Source organism: Cyprinodon tularosa, unplaced genomic scaffold, assembly GCF_016077235.1.
Source record: "Cyprinodon tularosa strain WSP-4 unplaced genomic scaffold, ASM1607723v1 ctg71, whole genome shotgun sequence".
In the NCBI taxonomy this organism is placed as follows: Eukaryota; Metazoa; Chordata; class Actinopteri; order Cyprinodontiformes; family Cyprinodontidae; genus Cyprinodon; species Cyprinodon tularosa.
In genome coordinates this window covers 1,242,306-1,260,652 of record NW_024039463.1, presented here as the reverse complement: position 1 = coordinate 1,260,652, position 18,347 = coordinate 1,242,306, and the positions used below count along the sequence as shown (strand labels likewise).

Genomic DNA, 18,347 nt, shown 5'->3' with positions numbered 1-18,347 from the left:
AGAAGCACCATCTCCTGGTCAGACCCTGTAATTCAGTGAAAGGGTGGAGTCAGAATAGAAAACATATGTAGGCCCAGTGGCTGGAAGTTGGGGGGCATTTTGCTGGGAGTTGCAGGGAAGTGGGCTGCCATTTGGCTGCTGTTTGACTGGGAAGGATCATTTTGAATGGCTGCTACTGTATGTTATTATTGACAATCTGAGAATGAAGAAAATATTATACAATAACATTCACTTTCTCCCCAAGCTTTCAGCATTTGTGCCCCTAAATTAAGAAAACCATAAACCCAGTACCCGCACTTTGTTACAGATACCTCTCGAGTAAAAACTAGAAGACAAATTAACCAAGCACCAAACACTTTAAACATCTGTAAGAACTTAATCCACCGATAGAGAAACAAAGCTTTATTTCGTGTTCACTAACCTGCACTGCCTGCACTGGTGGGCCTCTGTGATCCTCCACCAGAGCCAACATTCCTGTGCAGGGAGGCCTGCGGAGGGGACAGCATCCCGCTGTCATTCAGTGAGGCCGTGGCTGCTGCCAGGGCCTGGCTACCCAGATTCCCTCCCGCCTGGTACATGGCGTTAGGATTGGACACGGGCACCGCCACATGCATGGAGAAGTTCTGCTGAGGCAACGCCGTGGGCTGGAGAAAGGAGACACACAGATAAATATTTACACACAGCACACTCCGAATCCAAGTTCTGATATGTGGCTGAACGTCGGTTGTCATAGGAACATTAACAGACAGCTCCTGCAAAGAGGGGGGCTTGAAAAGTGTAAGAAATGTACAAAATGATAAGACGATGAAAAAAATGACTAAAATAAATTAGCTACATTCAAATCTTTACAATCCTCTGCACAAACATTGAGTCTATAATATCAAGTAAACAGGTGCAGCACAACAAATAACAATATCATATTACATTTAACTGGTTCCACATAAAGTTTTATGACAGAATGATATAATCCAAGTGTGTATTTTTAATCACCTTGTTGATTTTGATTTCTATCTAGTGAAATTTCTATCTTAGAAAATCAGAATGAAAAATGTCTATGTCCTGCAGTGCATGTGTCCTATACTTTGCTGGAGCTCGTTTTGCATAGATTACCACATTAATGGGACACTGAATGAAAAGTGATCAGTCTGTGGCTCTTCGAACTGGTAAAGAAAACTAGTTTCCTTTAAAAGTGGCCTTTGGCTCATCCACACGGATGAGTCTGGTGTTTGTCATCCTCCTCTTGACAGTCTTGCTTTGATTCTCTTGATAAATCCCAGCTGACCAATGACAGTAAATGACGTGGTTCCTCAGAACCTCTCTCGATGTGGAAACCTCACATTCAACTTCCCTCTTGCTAATCTCACCTCAACTTTTGAATAGATATTACTTGAAAATCCTCCTAAAACTGTGTTTTTTCTTGTATGTGCTTCTTTTATGACCACATGGTTTGCTTACTCCCAAAAGTTCCATTCATATGCTTTGCAACTGAAGTTTGCAAGACCTTTTTTTCATTAGATCTCTATGATTATATACGTTTTTAGCTTTCAATTAATATCAAATCTTTAAGGAAACTCCTTGGAATATATAACATCTTTCTGTTTTTGAATAGCCATAAAATATGGGGGTTTATCTTTATACTGGATACAGAAATAAAGTCACCTTTTCACGACCCTCTGATTTTTAGAGATGTGAATGCATACGTGTACAACAACAATAATCTGTTAAACACAGATACACTTTCAAAAGTCCACGATATACACAAAAAACAGACAACAAAACAAAATACAAAAACAAGGTCATGCATACTGTGACGACAGTGGCATTGCAGCAATCAGCACTTCAGAGGTAATCCTCACCTTTAAAAAAAAAAAAGATACTGACAGTAACGAATTGTTTCGGTTTTTTATTTTTTATTTTTTCTATTTCTTTTTTTTATAACAAAACAGAGAGTATTACTAAAGATTAAACACTCCAACAACCTCGACTCGTTGCATTTATTCCCAAAGTGCTGACTTTGCAAAGCCTTAATTGTAAAAACAACAGGTGCATTTCATTGCAGTATCATCCAATAAGCTGGGTGGTGCGGACATTAGTTTGTTAATGGCAAAGTCAGTGTCTTTTAATAAAGGGAAATGGAAAGAATTAAATGACCGTTTAGTGAGAAAGTATGTGTTCTTGCACAAGGGTAACAACATTGTTAAGGAAATCTAATAAATATTATCTTTTAGTGTTGGTTTGTAAAATTGTTTTGTATTTTTATCCAGCATACCATTGAATATTACAACAGGGCGCATACAATTAATCAATGCCAGAGCTACTGCAAGTGTTTGAGATATATAACTTGAATGAAAGTATTTGTAGCATTTTTATTTGTTAAAATAGTTAGTCCTCTTGAATTTATAGTAACCATCCCCGTGATAAAAGGGTGCAATGTTTTAGCAGAAGCATGCAACATTTCATCTGTTAATGAAATGCAATCTTGTAAGGGTGTGTCAAAATATAAGCTGCAAAATAAATCAACTGAAGAAACGAATGCAAACCCTGTTAACGGTATTAGTCTAAAAGAAGTGTAGTTCTGACACAAGTTGACTAGAGAGCAACAAAAAGTAAAATTAATAAAAAAGAGAGAATCCTTGTGTGCCACAAAGCCAAGCAAGAACGTTGCATTTACAGTACTTACGATTTTATGATTTCTCATCATATTATCAAACTCCTCATTAATTTTTTTATATTTTTCTTCTGTGTGAGGAGTGAGGACATATGAGGCATCGGGGTCCGGGCTATCACAACCTCTGTGTTCTTTCTTGTTTAGCGCCTGTGGTGAACATCAACATAAAGACAAAAAATCAACACAAAACAGCAGGAGACAAAAGGAAGTACTTACACCACAGCGCTTGTACATTAAATCACTGTCTTCGCTTAGTTTGCCGAAATGGTCATCCATGAGGGGGCTGTGCCCGAAACAGTCATCAGGATCGGGACTAGCACAGTCATTATGGCCTTTGTTTCTCAATTTCTGAAATGAAATTGCACAGTTGAACAGACAGGGTATGCAAAACGTTTTGTTGTTGATTTTTCTTTTCTTTCTGTTTCTCAGTTACTGCCCAGTGCATAAAGAAATACATCCTCAAAAAGAGGTCTAATCTGAGTGGAAATAAATTCTGTAGGCAGACAAACATACAGTGAGAGTCATGAAGCACAAGTCGTGCAGCAGATGGTGCAACTCCCACAGAGGCCTTATTTATCAGCATTATTAAGCCAGTTTGGTGTGCACGAATATGTAGACTTAAATGTTAAATCACACGAGAACTGAGCCATTGTCTTGAATTATGGTTTTGACAGCTGAGGTTTGCACACAAATATGGTTTTGTATAGTTTTTTTTCAGCTTGTTGTAAGTCGGACTTGATCATTCTCACTTCTGAAACCACACGGCACTTCTGTACAATTCAACACTTCAGCTAAAGTGTTTTTTTGCTGCTGAAAACACAGATCTCTACCACAGGACTGATAGGTTTCTAGATGAATATTGGACACCTTCATAAAAGGTCTAATGAAAATATTCAAACCCCTGAAACCTTTTTGACCTTTTCATCATATCAAATCAAAAACAAGAGAAGAAAAACACTCAATATGTACTAATACATCATTTTTTAAAAGTCTCCCCAAGATAAAAAAAAAAAAGAAATGGTCCTACTGCAGATTCAGTGCGAGTTCTCTGTGCAAAACTTGCTGACAAACTATATCTCAATCAGAGCAAACATTTTTGCCCGTTCTTTTTTTCTAAATAGGTCTATCAAACATCACTGCCCTTGTGGTTTTAATGGGTTTATTAAATTGGCATGGCAGTACTATATCGACTAAAGGACAGCCACCCAACCTCAAAAGATAGCATACAGACAGTAGCTAAAATGGCAGCAAAACAGGAAATCATTATGATGTACAATTGTAGAGAGAGACATAATAAAGTTCACAGAGTGGTCCGATCTCTATTGAACATTTTGGATGGATGGAGTTGTGAAATGTATTTAATACTTCTCATAACCTCTGGCAAGGAGGTTAAGTTTTTAGTTGAGGGTGTCTGTGTGTGTTGTTTGTCTCTCTGGAGGTCTGTGTAAAGGAAAGTTTTTAAAAGTTACGAACAAATTATAATGAAATTGTTTACCAAACTTGCACCTCAGCCCATGGACAATCAACTAAATGTGATGACCCACATCATCATCTGGATGCAGGATTGTTTTTAAAAAATTTTCACATTATTTAGCGGAACAAGCAGTTCCCTTCTAAACCAGAGGGTGGCATCGGTGACTATTGCCAGCTTCAGCATCGGACTGAAAAAAGTCTTATAGTATTATACTGAAGACAAAAACGCAGAATTAAGAGGGTGAGAGCAGATCAAACACCAGAGGCTGCAGAGATGATGTGCCTTATTTAGAAACCAATGACAGGATTTTAAGAAAAATGTTTCCAAAGGTGAAAGAAAAATTTGTTATAATTTGGTAATGATCCAGATCATGTGTGAGTTTTAGCTATAGGTGTCAATCACGATATGGGGCAAAATTTGCTGCTTGGCAGAGATCTGTGTTCTGCAAGTGCTTTTGTAGTCTTTTAATGGTTCTTTTAATGAGTTATACTACCTCACACTGCTTGCATGGTCATCATTGGCATTGCTCTTGCTGTGGTTTTCTATAAACTCCCTGATGATCGACTATGATTAAAGTCAATGCATTTTTACACCATGTTTTTCTCCCACACTATTTACATTTGATCATTGCTGCACTTTATGAAATAGAATTTTGAATTTCACTGCTAAGCTGCTGCACATTTACTGTCTGAAAGATGTAAAAAAAAAAAAAAATTAAATGCTATTTAAGTCGAAGACTCTAAAACACATGAAAAAAATACATAACATTGCCTCAAGTTTTTGTGGGTCTACATATTTACAATCAAGTTAAATGGGCCTCTAGGCTTCTTGCCGTTCCCCTTACATGGTTCAACAACTACTACAAGCCTTCAAGTGGCTTGAATATGAAAGAGAGTTGCCACTGGCCACTGATCTAATTGGTGATCTTCTTGATTTGCCTTCTAACATGGACATACATTTTTTGGTAACTTTTTGAACTTTGATAGACTCTTTTAATCTCTATATACATACATACATATATATATATATATATATATATATATATATATATATATATATTGGTTCAGATTAGTACATATGATCAAATGGAATCTAATCCTTTGGGAAAATCAGTCATGTTTGTTCTGAATGTTTATCTAAGAACATACTTACATATTTAACAGAAATAATCAACAAGTCCCTAATGTGACAGCATCACAAAGAGGCTTTGAGGGAGTGAGAAACATGCGAAACAAGTCAAAAAATATCCCTGATATTCCGTTCCTATGCTCCCCTTCATACAGGCTCGTCTCTGCTCCTCGTTAGAGCTCTGAATAGCAGCGTTAACAAGACTCACTGACAGCATATGACAGCTTGTGATATCAAGGAAGCGTACATCAAAAACATGATTTATGTGCCGCTCTTGAGACTCCTCTATCAGGTTCACGGCAGTGCCCTGCCCTGTCTGCAGGCCGTCTCGGAGGCCTTGTGTCTACAGGAAGGTCAGTGACTCCTGTGGATGAGGGGGTCGGGGTGCGAGCTAGGGAAGGGGAAACCTACAAGCTCTAATGAGACCTCGCTCTCTGCTTCTGGTCCTCATCACACAGCAAAGTTGAAAATGTTTGTGTGTGTGTGAAACAGAAACTGTATGTGTGGTGCACATGTGTATGATGTGTGGAAGTTGAGGGAAGAGTACAGCCAAGTGGGGGAGGGGGTGCTTCTACAGCTGCTGCATCCTCTGACAAGTGATGTGACGGTCTGTTAGGACTGTGCAGGCAATGCGGCTACCCCACCACAACCTCAGCATGAGCTGCATTTCCTAAACTCTGTGCCTAGGTTTTAAACTCCTGCATAATTCCCTGGCTCATTAAGGCTGGAAGGTGCCAAGTCTCAAACTGCTCCCTTCGTCTCCATTCATTCGTGCACTCACGTGTTTTTGAGGGCTGTGTATTTTTGGGGCACAATAAACAATGTTAATATGCAGCGTGTGCACAGAAAATATGCGCCTCTTTGACAGCTGAGATAGAAAATAAGGTAGTTCAGAATAAACACCCACATAAGTGTCCACAATGCCCAGAGGACTGCAAGAGAGAGAAGCCCTCTGGATAATGAATGACCATTGCTGTACCACAGATGCATTACTGTTTGGTGTGGTACAGAGCAGAGGCATTCTTCTCATTCTAAGAAAACGCCTTGCTGGTTCATTTCCTGTTTACTAAAAGAGCCCTCTTTAGTTAGGGTCCTGAAAGGCCTGTGTTTACTGAAGTCCAACTATGCACTTTCACCACCACTGAGTCAAAGATCTGATCCCAACCTGCAAATTTAGGTTTCAACCTGCTCATTATGGGAATATGTTGGTCATACTGGTCGAGATGGGCAGATCTGCTCTGTTTCACAACAAGTCTGGCCAGGCTTCGACACACCACACCCTTTGGCTGAAGCCATCTGGGGAGGTGTTGTAAGCAGCAGTGCAAGAGAGCAGCTACCAAACCAAAGTAGTCAAGGGGTAGACAAAATGTAAGTTCGAAAAATACAGAGTTCTACTGAAAAGCCTTAAGCCAACTATCATTTTTAATGTGCAAGATCCAAGAACCTAGAATCTCCACAGTATCTCTCCAGAATTTTTTTCTGCTTTGACTTTGGCTGCTTTTACATCATCTAACTCAGAAGTATGAATTATTCAGACATTAAAAGGTCCCCTAAGCTGAAAGGATGACCCAAGATTGTGTCTTTTCTAGATGCCTTAAGCACTTACTAACATCAATACAGTAAAACAAGAAAACTAAAGACTTCCCATTTCATAAGTAGAATATTTGAAATATATCAAAAATTAAATAGTAGTAATACAGTAGTTGATTGATGGACCACGATCAAGATCAAAGCAAAGCTAACTCAGACAACCACAAAATGACTTTTCAGGCATCTCAACTGAATTCCTTAGCTAAATTGCAGCCTGCAACCATGTAGTAATATAATGTTCAAAGCAAAGGTTCAAAAAAAGGAAAAACATTCATTTTGTGGTTTTTGTCAACATGCAAATATTTGGAATAAAGAAAATATTATACCGTAACAAATATGGGGCCAAATGTTCAAGAACTCAACACAGAGCAGAGGCGAGCTAATGCTATTTCACAGGCATTCTCTTTGCAAAAATCATCAGAAAAATGAGATGTATGTTTACCTAAAACTTTTTGTGATGATATTGGCAGACGCCAACAATCCTTTAGAAATAAATTTTAAAGCTTTGTATGTTTTTTTGTTAAATATAAAACCTAGCAAACGTCATGTTGAAGCATCCATCGTTCTCTAGAGCCCACATAGTACTGGGCATTCTTCAGAAAAAAGCAAACAAATCTTGAACATCTTCTTTGAGTTACACACAGTTTGCTTTTGCAGGCCATTTCAAAATTACGACATGTGGGGAGAATTCCAGGTTTATATCAGAAGAATATTTAAAAAAGAGAATGGTTATCCACTTTTACTAAAGAGGAGTGTTGGCCTCGTGATTAGAGCAGTGCACTTGTGCTCTGAGAAGGTTGCAAGTACACTGCTCGATCCCCACATCCTGCAATCTAGGTTCCTGAGCCAAACCTTTAACCCCACACTGCTCCCCGGGTGCCACACAATGGCATCCCACTTATCCCCAAGGGGATGGGTTAAATGCAGGGAGTGACTTTCTGCATTGTGGGACAAAACACATTTTGTTTTGTTTTTTTACATTGTTGAAGTGTGAATTACTTTTGAATATGAGGGTAACTAAATATACTGACAGTAACATTAAGAATAAAAAAATATATATATAAAATATAATCCAAATAATTCCAAGTTATCTTTCAGATAGTATGACTTTTCTATATATATGGTTTAATTATTTTCAGGTTATAGAATATTATTATATTATAATTAGAAGAATATAGTATAGATATATACCTTTAATCTCTTTGAGTTCAGTTGATCCATTTTGTTTACACACATTTTCAAAGAAATGCATTACAATGGTTCAGGTATTGAAAAATTAATGAATTAATTAAAATTAATTAAAATTAAAGAATCCCTTGAGTTTTTCTCTCTAATCATAAAGGCGCTTTGTGTCCTGAAATCATTTGTAGAAATACATGTTTAAGTTTTATTCTGAACTGCATAGTAGAGGAGTTTGAGCACTTTTGCCTTTTAGCAAGAAGATCCTGGGTTCCACTCCAGGCCAAGGGTCTTTTTGTATAGGTTTTATATGTTCTCCATTTGTAATGCATTTGTTTTCTGCAAGTACTCCAGCTTCCTCAAAAAGACCAAAAACATTACTGTTAGGTTGACTGGCATCGATGAAATTGCCAATTGGTGTGAGTGGCTGTAAGCATTTGTCAAAGATACACCTTAGTTTTTAGATGTGCACTTCTTTCACCTTCAGAATATATCCAGTTTCCTTTGTTTAAGGAACCTTTGACTAAAATCATCTTTGCTGAATTTGAAATTCATCATGCTGTCAACAGAATCAAATGATGATTTTAGCAGGCCTGGAGTTCAAACCCCTCCGCTTCATCTAAGCTTACACTTTTCACAGCTTCCAGTAAATTGATCCCCATGTAAGCACATGGCCAAACAATTGCACCTCTTCCAAGCACCTGTCAAGACCTTGCTTCCCACGCTTGGCCAAACACCGGCGACCCTGCAGAGACACGACCAAAGCAGGGGGCAGCCCTGGAGCCCACTCTAACACACGGCAGGGGTGTTCTCACACATCAGAGCCGTTTGCTGCTCAAGACCATGTTTGCTTGTTTTCATGTTATGAAAGCAGCTTTTTAATGCCTTTTAAATTTCGAATCATGCTGTTCAGCCAGACATGAATAACACTGTGATGAGGATTTTTAAGCAGTATGTCTGAGAAAGACAAGGGTGTGTCCTGAGGAAAAGACACATGGACAAGTGATCTTGCGTCATCTGTTGACGAGGCCCTGCAGTTCAAAGTTTTTTTTTTTTTTTCTATTAAAATATAGAATCTATTCTTGGAGCTTTTGTCACTTATTGCATATGAGGAAGTACATCGTATTACTTAACCCTTTATATGGCAAGTTACTGTTTTTTTTTTTCACTTGCATAGCCTTTACAAATAGTCCCCCCCATCCGCCAATAAGGTCCAGAAACACAACATTTATATCCCGCAGTTTGGCAAAGATATTCCTGCGTGGCAGTACATGCTATTTTGGCATCTTAAGAGTTAAGTTGAAAAAGATTTTAAGAAGTTAACAAGGTAAAAAGCTAAGTGAAAAAGTTAAAACCTATTTAAAAGATTAAAAGTTAAGTTAAAAAGTTAATGAGCTAAGACAAAAAGTAAAAAATGTAAGTGCCTGTATGAGCACTTTTACTTAAAGGCAATTAGAGTTAGAATGCTCCATTTATAGTCCAGAGTTAAATCTAGATTGGGGAGTGATGGCCTAGTGGCTTGAGCTGTGCGCTTGTGCTCTGAGAAGTTTGCAATACGCAGTTCGACCCCCACAGCCTGAAATCTGGGTCCCTGAGCAAGACCCTTAAAAGAGAAGTCCGGTCATATTCAGAATTCAAACTTCTAAAAGCACTTTTAATAAGAAATATTACATACTGCTCAAAAAATGATAAGTGTTTTTAATTAAGAGTAATTTCATTTGAATGTGCTTTACCGGAGTGACATCCATGTTTGTTGAGCAAGTCCCAATGCTGTATCTGGCGTTTGTCACAATGTGCTATTATGTAAGATATCTTAAAAACATTCTTCGTCAAAATGTTGGCTACATATGATGTGTTTTTTCTCTGGTTCTGGAAGTTCTGGAAGTTCGATGGAAAATCCTCCATCTTAAAGTAGGCAATCCAACAACAAACCTGTCATTGGAGGATCAGGAAACGGAAAGGTGAAATAACAATTTTTTTTTTTCTGTTATATCCTACAGTATGTATTACAACATCCAACTGCCATGCACGTGGGCATTATCAGTTTAACTATACCTCTCGGGAATATCAATGGTGAAATCCTGTCGAAATCTTCAATAATTGTTGCTGATGTGTCTATTAGTTCCCATAGATTTTGCTTGTAAAGCAGGGAGAATGGCGCTACACTTACCGCACCGTGACGTCACCGCCAGAAGATTTCAGGAGTGAGGTGTTACTATATTTGGGCAAAAATGGCCGATCCCGGACTCAGTGATCGCGATTAAAATGATTGTTTTTATTTTTTTACTGATTAACGCCAAATTTATTAAATCAACGCAAACATATTAGTTTTAGGTATAAATAATGATCTATTGATTATTCCTTGCTGACCAGACTTTTCCTTTAACCCCACACTGCTCCCTGGGTGCCACACAATGGCAGCATACAAGGGGATGGGTTAAATGCAGAGATAAATTTCTCCAATGCAAGATCAACACAGTTCAATTACTGTTATTAATTATCATTAAATCTGAAACTGTGGCAAAAGTTAAACATTTCTACTCACAGTTGCTATCCATCCGATTAAGACTTAAGCAAGATTGAAAAAAAGAATGAGGGACACATAAAACAATATATTGAGTTAGGGAGATGAATAAAACAGCATCTCCAGCCATTTCAGATTTACTTAGCAAAAAAACATTAATTAATTTTCCTTCAAATTCATTAGGCACCACTTTGTGTGGTCTACTGTATTAAATCCCACTGATGCATTGAAGGTTTGTTAGACCTATTTCTGTAGGGCTGTACTTAAACTGCCCTCTGACAGCTGCACCACAGTTTGGATACAAACCCTCATCTTTTCAAAACAACCTGTAGTAATAAAGTGGTGGACGTTATGAATATTTAATCAATGCACTGCTTGTTCCTGCTTTTACAGGAGCTATCTTTTAACCAGTTGTGCAGCAGCCAGCCCTCACCTTGTGTTCCCTTGCCCTCCTTGCTCTGTGGAGCAGTGAATTAGCGCTTGTGCCTGCACCATGCAAGGTAGCGTGTTAATCCTTATGACATCACTATTGTGTCCAGGCTGTTCCATATAATGTGCTTATCAAAGGGCTTCTTTGAGTGTGAACGCACTGGGAAATCAGCACAGGGACGTGGCTGATAGGAAAGCTTTTATCTGCACAGGAATATTTCTTCTCTTACATAAGATCTTAAGAGACTTTCACCACCATCATGTTCTCTTTTTCCCCTGCGGTGATGCAGTTCCCAATAAGGGGGAATAAAAGCCTCTTTGGTTTGGTTTCTATGCATGGTACGCTGTGGTCCAGCACTAGGTTACTGTGATGAAGAAGTCCTCCTTTCTCTCTCTATTTCCCACAACATGCTGTGAGATGAGAGCAGGGGCCTATAAGACAAGGGGACTGCTGTAATTCCCAGACATATCTTGTTTAATCTCATGACCATTCCGCATTACTGAGCGGACTGATATCAGGATATGAGGCTGGCTTCATATCCTTCCTTTAGCACACTCCATTGTCTAGTTACTCAGAGGACAGGAAGAAGCACAAGGAGGAAGAAGAGGAGGAGGAGGAAGAGGAAGGCCTTTAATCTGACTGTCTGCTTAACATGTTGCTGCTGTTCTCTTGCCCCTCTTAGATAATCAACACACAGACAAAAATGTTCCTAAATTCCTGTCAATAGTTTTGTGTATAAAGGTGACATTTATTCTAAAAAGATGAAGAGTAGAGACCCGTTCTACTGATTTTTAATTACACTTAGCTTCTTCAAATAACAAAAGACGGCGCCAAGCAAATGTTTATGCATCCCCTGCACTGTGCAGATGGATAAATTTCAAATGTTATTGCACATTAAGCTTATTTTAGAAAATATTGTGATAAGTGGGCTTATAATTTTGTTCCTTCTGGGTCAAATTCGTTATGCTGTGCAAATATTGTGTGGATTTTAAATACATTTTTACAGCAGATCATGGTGATCAGACCACTATCTCCATTTGAAGCTAGGAGCTCAAACTAAACTGTAAGAGTCATAAATCAAATCAACGTCCTGTATTCCAGTCAAAAGCAAACATTTTTACAGATACACTAAGAATTTAGGTAATGATCCAAATCAGTTGAGTTTAAAGTTATCAAATCGTACTAAGACCCCATGATCGTATACTCAGATTCTATTCTATTCTATTCTATTCTATTCTATTCTATTCAAACTTAGCCATGTGCAAGGGAGGAGATTAAAATAAATCCAAAGGAGGCAAAGAAACTTAATAGTATGTAAGTCTTTGGGATATTAGGCTCTTAGAGAGCGAGACCTTTAGCAGAAGTTTGTCTTTAAATATTTTGAGCTCTTAATCTCTGTCTGTTATAGAATCTGCTGGATTTGGATTTCTTGGCCACCTTTTAAAAATTGGGTTAAGGTAAGGTTCAACGTTCTCCCTAGAGTACACAGGAAAACTTATGCCTGGGGTTACCAGTGCCAAGTGTTAAGATTAGGCTGGAATCAGCACAAATCGGCAGGTCAAAAAAAGTTAAATCATAACTCTTTCAGAAATATTTATTTAATGCATATCATTTTTTTTTTTCATAAGTTACAACTTTTTTACAAGAATCTGGCTTAAATGTTTTACAATTTAATGGAGTTAGCTAATTTGCTGAATATTAGATGACTTCTTTGTCTTGATTAAATCCATATTTTTTTGTCCTTCCTAAAAACAAATTTCAGTAATCTAAAACTGCTATGTTGATGTACAGCTTGTTGAAACTCTCTTCCTCCCCAGCTTTCTTACTCTCTGGTCATTGAACGGATCATTAGCTGTCAGGGCCATTGAAACCATACCCTGCAACCCTGAACTCTCATTCCTGCTGGTCTCTAAAATATTCATAAGGACAATTAGGAGTTCCGATAAGACGAGTGCGGAGGGCCGGGGTAGGGGGTGCACTCGGCAAAGATGGCAGGATGTGCCAGCAGGACGTCTATTCTGCAACACTCTATACCCTGACCACAGACCTGTCCTCATCAATCTGAGGCACAGCAGCCACCCTCTTTGCCCCCAGACAGGCCAGGCAACCAGGAGAAGATGGGATGGTGCCAACAAAACCCCTCATCCTGAAACCCCCACCCCCTCCCCAACAGGCTTTGCTCCATCATTGCCTTGGGGCAGGAGGGGCTGGCCACGCAGCTTGAATGGTAGGAGGAGGGGGGCACAAGGGCAAGCTGACTGCTGCCCCATCCAACTCAGAGAGGCTGTGTTGCACAAAAGACAGGACTTCATTCAGGCACACAGCAAGGTCACTGAGCATAGATGGATGACTCGTGGCTTGTGGTTCAAATATTCATACCCTAACTTCCTTCTTTTTGATATAAATAAAGTAATTTATGTATTTCAGATGGTTCATGCCACAGATCAACATGGGATTTAAATAATTGCTTTTACCCTGATACAATGGATTGCATGGCAGAACATTCAATTGTGCTCAGGTGTAATAAAATGAAAGTAACATTAAATGTGCTGCAAGGAAATTAAAGCTAATTAAAGTACGGCTAGAATGGAATAAAGGCGCTTAAAGGTAGATGACGAACACTAAAGATTATCTTTCTTCTGGTAAACAAACTTTACACTGATAAAAAAAACAAGCAACATATCTGCCAAAGGTGTAAGATAAATTAAAATGCTTTGACTGTAGACATAAGAAAGCTGTTTAGGTACTATTTTATTTGATTTTTAGCAGCTTACCAGAGGAATTACAATCACACACTATATTAAAAACAATTCTTTCATTTGACATTTTGCAATCACCAGAATCAGATTTGATAAGATACTAAAAACTGGTGGTGCTTTGCAGTGAGGATTTCATCCATTTAGGAAAGCTTTTATCAACATCAGCTATATTATGAGAGGGCAACGGAAAAAAATCCCCTTTCTCCTGCTGGCAGCCATTCTTAAAAAAAAAAAAAAAAAACCTTTATCTTCAGGATAGGAAGAAGCATAGCTATCATAAAGTAAACCTTAGTCTCTAGTTTTATTCCAAAAAGAGTCTAGAACCTAACGTTCACTCTGATATTACCAAATATTGCTAACATTTCCAGAAAGACAGAGCCTCTACGTTAAAAAGGATAAAACAGAACAACTTTGTTGTTTTCCACCTTTCTGTGTTTTGCTTCAATTCTTACTCTTTTTTTTTTCTTGCTGCTTGAGTAAAAGGCAGACATGTCTCAACGGGTCACAGAACCAACATTGATTGTGAAAATAGAGATCTGTGAATCTGGCCACGTCTTGGTTAAAACATTTCTTTAGCATTTTAAAGCATATTTTTCTCCAGTACTAAGCACATTTGTCTGAATGCAGTCATAAAGCACGCTGTATGCATTTTAGCTTATAGTGGAAGAGTTTCAGTTCTATACTTCTAAACCAAACATTATTTTAATAGTAAAAACAAGAGGATAACTCATTCTGTTCTTGTAAAATCATGGTTTAGAACAAGGTTTATTGTTCAGAGGTTGTACTCCTGAGCCTCTTTTCACTGTAAGCTTTCTGAGAGACCCTCATTCTGAAATGAGACATACGCCATGTAGCTGAGAGGGTGGGAAAGGAAAGAAAAGGCTCTGACGTCAATGAAGCATGACATGTGCCAAGCAAAAATATCTTAGCAGTAACCTGGTAACAAGCAACATTTACACACACACTCAGCTGCACACAGAATCACACACAGACATAGAAGAGGCACATAATAAAACAATGAGATGCAGCACATGATGGATCCAAACTGTACATAAAACAGGTCTGGTAATAGAGTTTAGCCATTTAACAGCTTAAAGGGGACAGGAAAAGGCAGAAAAACATTGGATTTACTGTTCATTAAAATCCAAAAATCACACAAAACAAACTTTATTTCCTAATATCTGATTTATACAGAAGGATATAGGAATAAAACACCTAAATTAGGTTTTTATGAAATTTTTTTTTAATATTATTCTAGTAGAATTTCGGTGACCCTTTTTTCCTCTAAAACCCCAGAGGAAAAGGAGTCCTTGTGCTATTAAAAGGGGCACTTTGAAACAGTGAGTTGCTCGCAATGGAGCGATTACCTCTGCTCGCTTTGGAAAGTACTTAAAAAAAAAAGCATATCAGACTGCTTTGTTATAGATTGTAGTGTGAAGATACAAGGCTGTAGCCTAAGCTGATAGAAACAGCTATAGCATTTACCTCATCATGCCCCACTTTTGGTATTACTGTACAAATAAATAAAAACAGATGCCCCAAACTAGCCAAACAGCTCATGATAATCATATCTAACTCATAAAAAGGCTGTCAAAGAAAGATCCTCACTCTGTTTGCCTGCAATGTTTGTTGTCTATTTTTAACCTGTCCAAATAAAGAAAAATCTAAAAATTCAAGCTGTTTAAATAAAGAGTGTTTGCTTTAAAGACAAACATAACCTAAATCTAGAGCTGACCAGGTTTAAAACACTGTTCCACAGGTGAAATACCTTCTCCAAGGTAAACTAAACTCTAAGGACACACAGGAAGCAGGAAGTGGCTCATTTTCACAACTCTGGGCCCAAAGGAAGATGCAGTAAAAGGATCACTGGAACACTGACAGCTGCATGTTACTGCATTAATACCAAATCCTCTCATGAGAAAAGAGTTTAATAGGCTTTGCTTTTACGAGCCACCAAGTAACAGTCTATTATATCTTAACAACACGGCATAGCAGAGAAAGACTGTGATCTATGATGATATGATATCATGAAAGTACACAAGATCAGGAGGAAGGAATCTTCCACACTCTTTTGAAACACGTTTTATAAGTGCAATAAAATTTCCCTAACAGTTATGAGGAGAGATGAAACAGTAGTCGGCTTTAATAGTTTCTATGGTCAAATAGAGATTGTTCACATTAAAATAGAATTTCAAGATTTCGCTTGAAAACCTTGCAAATTTTATATTCGTTTTTTGGCTTTTTTTATTAGTGTTGACACCTCTGGGCCACCGCACCAAGGCCATGTCTTCGGCAATTAATCAAACATATTGTTTTAAGTCAAATCTTAACATGAGCAGGAAGCATAGAAAGTAAAGGAACTAATTTAGCAACAGAGGAGCACAAAGTGTTAAATGTTACCCTCCTAACTTACAATAAATTGCAAGTTTATCTTCAGCCAGATATTTTCTGGTTTGTATGTTTAAGCTGTTAGCAAAGAGTCCTATGTTTTGGAGTCTGCTCAAGCATGTTGCTACAGCCAAATAATAATAATTATTATTATAACATGGCTTTATAGCAGAAGGAGTTTGATAAACTGTCCAAAGCAAATAAAATAAAAGATAACCATCACAAAAAAGATCTATACTACTCTCCGATTTGACCATTACACTTATTAAAATTAACTCCAATCCAAAGCAAGACTGCAATGATTGTTTTGCGTATTTTATGTCTGTTAATTTGTTTGTTTTACTGTTATATCAATGATACTTATCAACTTTGTTACCTTTGCAAACTATTAACTACTAAAAGCAATTGGAATGTAATGATGCATCCACCATCAGTGATTCGCAGCAGACACAAAGTTAGTATTCAAATGTTTTTAGTTTAATGTTGAGGATTTTTAACCTGACAACAGCCAGATGCATGTCTTGCTCCGCCTAGCTCCACTCACATACATCTGGGACACCGCTCATTGAAAGTGATTTCCCCAACCAATTTTATGGTCTGGCCAATCAGGACGCAGGGCAGGTGTGTCCTGGAGTGTAGAAGCGACCGTGAGATTCCAACAACAAATGCGGCTCGCATCGAGGAAGCAAGCGTTAGCATTGATGCTGCTATTTCTTCAATCTTTTGTACAAATACTTCTTTTATTAGGCTTCTGCTTAGATCAATTTATATTCCTGCAAATCTAAAAGTTTATTATTATTAATATCATTATTATTGTCCAAGTCACAGGTTAAAAAAGAGAATTGACATTAATTTTTGTAAATCTAAATTAACAAATTCTAGATTAGTTTGCACCTGGTACAAATAACAGGTACCAATGCTAATTTAAAGCCATAGTTTATCTATATAGCACTAATTCCAAAAACATTGTCTTAAAACATTTTACAGATTTATTATAATCAAATCAGATTATTGCAGATTATTGAAAAAGTTTAAAGAATAAAATATTATTTTGATTAAAACTAATATGTATTACACCACACGGGTCAATGGTTGTTCAAACTGTTTAAAGCATGAAACTAAGTTAAACTAAAAACAAACCATAGTTTTTATAATAAAGAATAAAAGTTTGTGTTTTTCGATTTAAATTTATTCTAAATTAACAATAAATATACCTAAATAAACAATAAATACACTCTATAAATACAGTAAATATTAAGGAGTATCCAAATATATATGAATTGCATTACGTCAATAATAATTTCATACAACAATTTCATCACCGGCTTGTGCAGGAATGTGGTTGTATGTAAAAATAAATTTAATATAAGTCCAATAAGGCATAGAAAACCAAAGTACACATATTTTTCAGTAATATTAAAAAGGATAGCTAGACATTTTCATATATATTGAAAGCCTGAGAAAATCAACATCAACCCAATAAATCTAAGTCAACAGTGGTGACATTTGATTAAGCCTAAAGTGGAAACCTCATCACTGCTGCTTCAAGTTCTGCTGCAAATCACAAACAGCGATGGGGACTTTACACTCAGGTGAATGAGTAAAGAAGAGTTAAACTAGTAAAGATGGAAGTTTGAGGGAGACCTGACATTAGAGGAATTTAACCATCTGCCCCACTGCATACAAAGAACTCTGCCGAATTTATTCCATCTGCTTCGTCAGAAGGAAAAAAAACGAATGAGCCCATTGTGTGACACATAAGTAGAAACAATTAAAAATAGTCCTCAATATAGGTAAAAATTTTAAGTTGGAAGTGATGGCTGGTCCAATCTTTATGACCGAACAGGTTTAGAAAGTGTCGTCTTTGAACAGCAGGATATGTCCAACAAATTGAATTTCAGCAAATCACAAGTTGGAACTGATTGAATTAGCAATTAAATCATAGACTAAAGTTTGAACGGCAAAAAAGTGAACTTTAAAAGAACAGCTTCAGATTTTTCAGGCTTTTCTAGTTCACAGTATTTTATGAATTACAGCCTTTACTGTAAATTTAATCCACACTAAGCTTAGAGAAGAAGCCATTGCAACTTAAAAACTATGTTTCATTCAGTCCCCCGCTTAAGAAAAGAATTTAAAAGATCCCTTATTGGAGCAGTAGAAAATCGAAACTGTGGTTACAGGACATCAGGAAACACATTATATTTTCA

The 18,347-nt window shown here is 37.4% G+C and overlaps 1 protein-coding gene across 8 annotated transcripts in view; it reads right to left on the bottom strand.

Moving 5' to 3' along the window:
- mef2aa (myocyte enhancer factor 2aa) overlaps window positions 1-18,347 on the bottom strand; it is a 95,304-nt gene that overhangs the window by 16,352 nt on the left and 60,605 nt on the right. For 4 of the 8 annotated variants that reach the window (XM_038268748.1, XM_038268746.1, XM_038268750.1 and 1 more), the window contains exons 4-6: window positions 2,885-3,016; window positions 2,681-2,815; window positions 422-644 (exon numbers count right to left, since the gene is read on the bottom strand). In XM_038268748.1, coding sequence (XP_038124676.1) covers window positions 422-644; window positions 2,681-2,815; window positions 2,885-3,016 — 490 coding nt within the window. The remainder of the gene's footprint in view (window positions 1-421; window positions 645-2,680; window positions 2,816-2,884; window positions 3,017-18,347) is intronic. The other 4 variants (XM_038268752.1, XM_038268754.1, XM_038268751.1 and 1 more) reach the window with 2 other exon arrangements.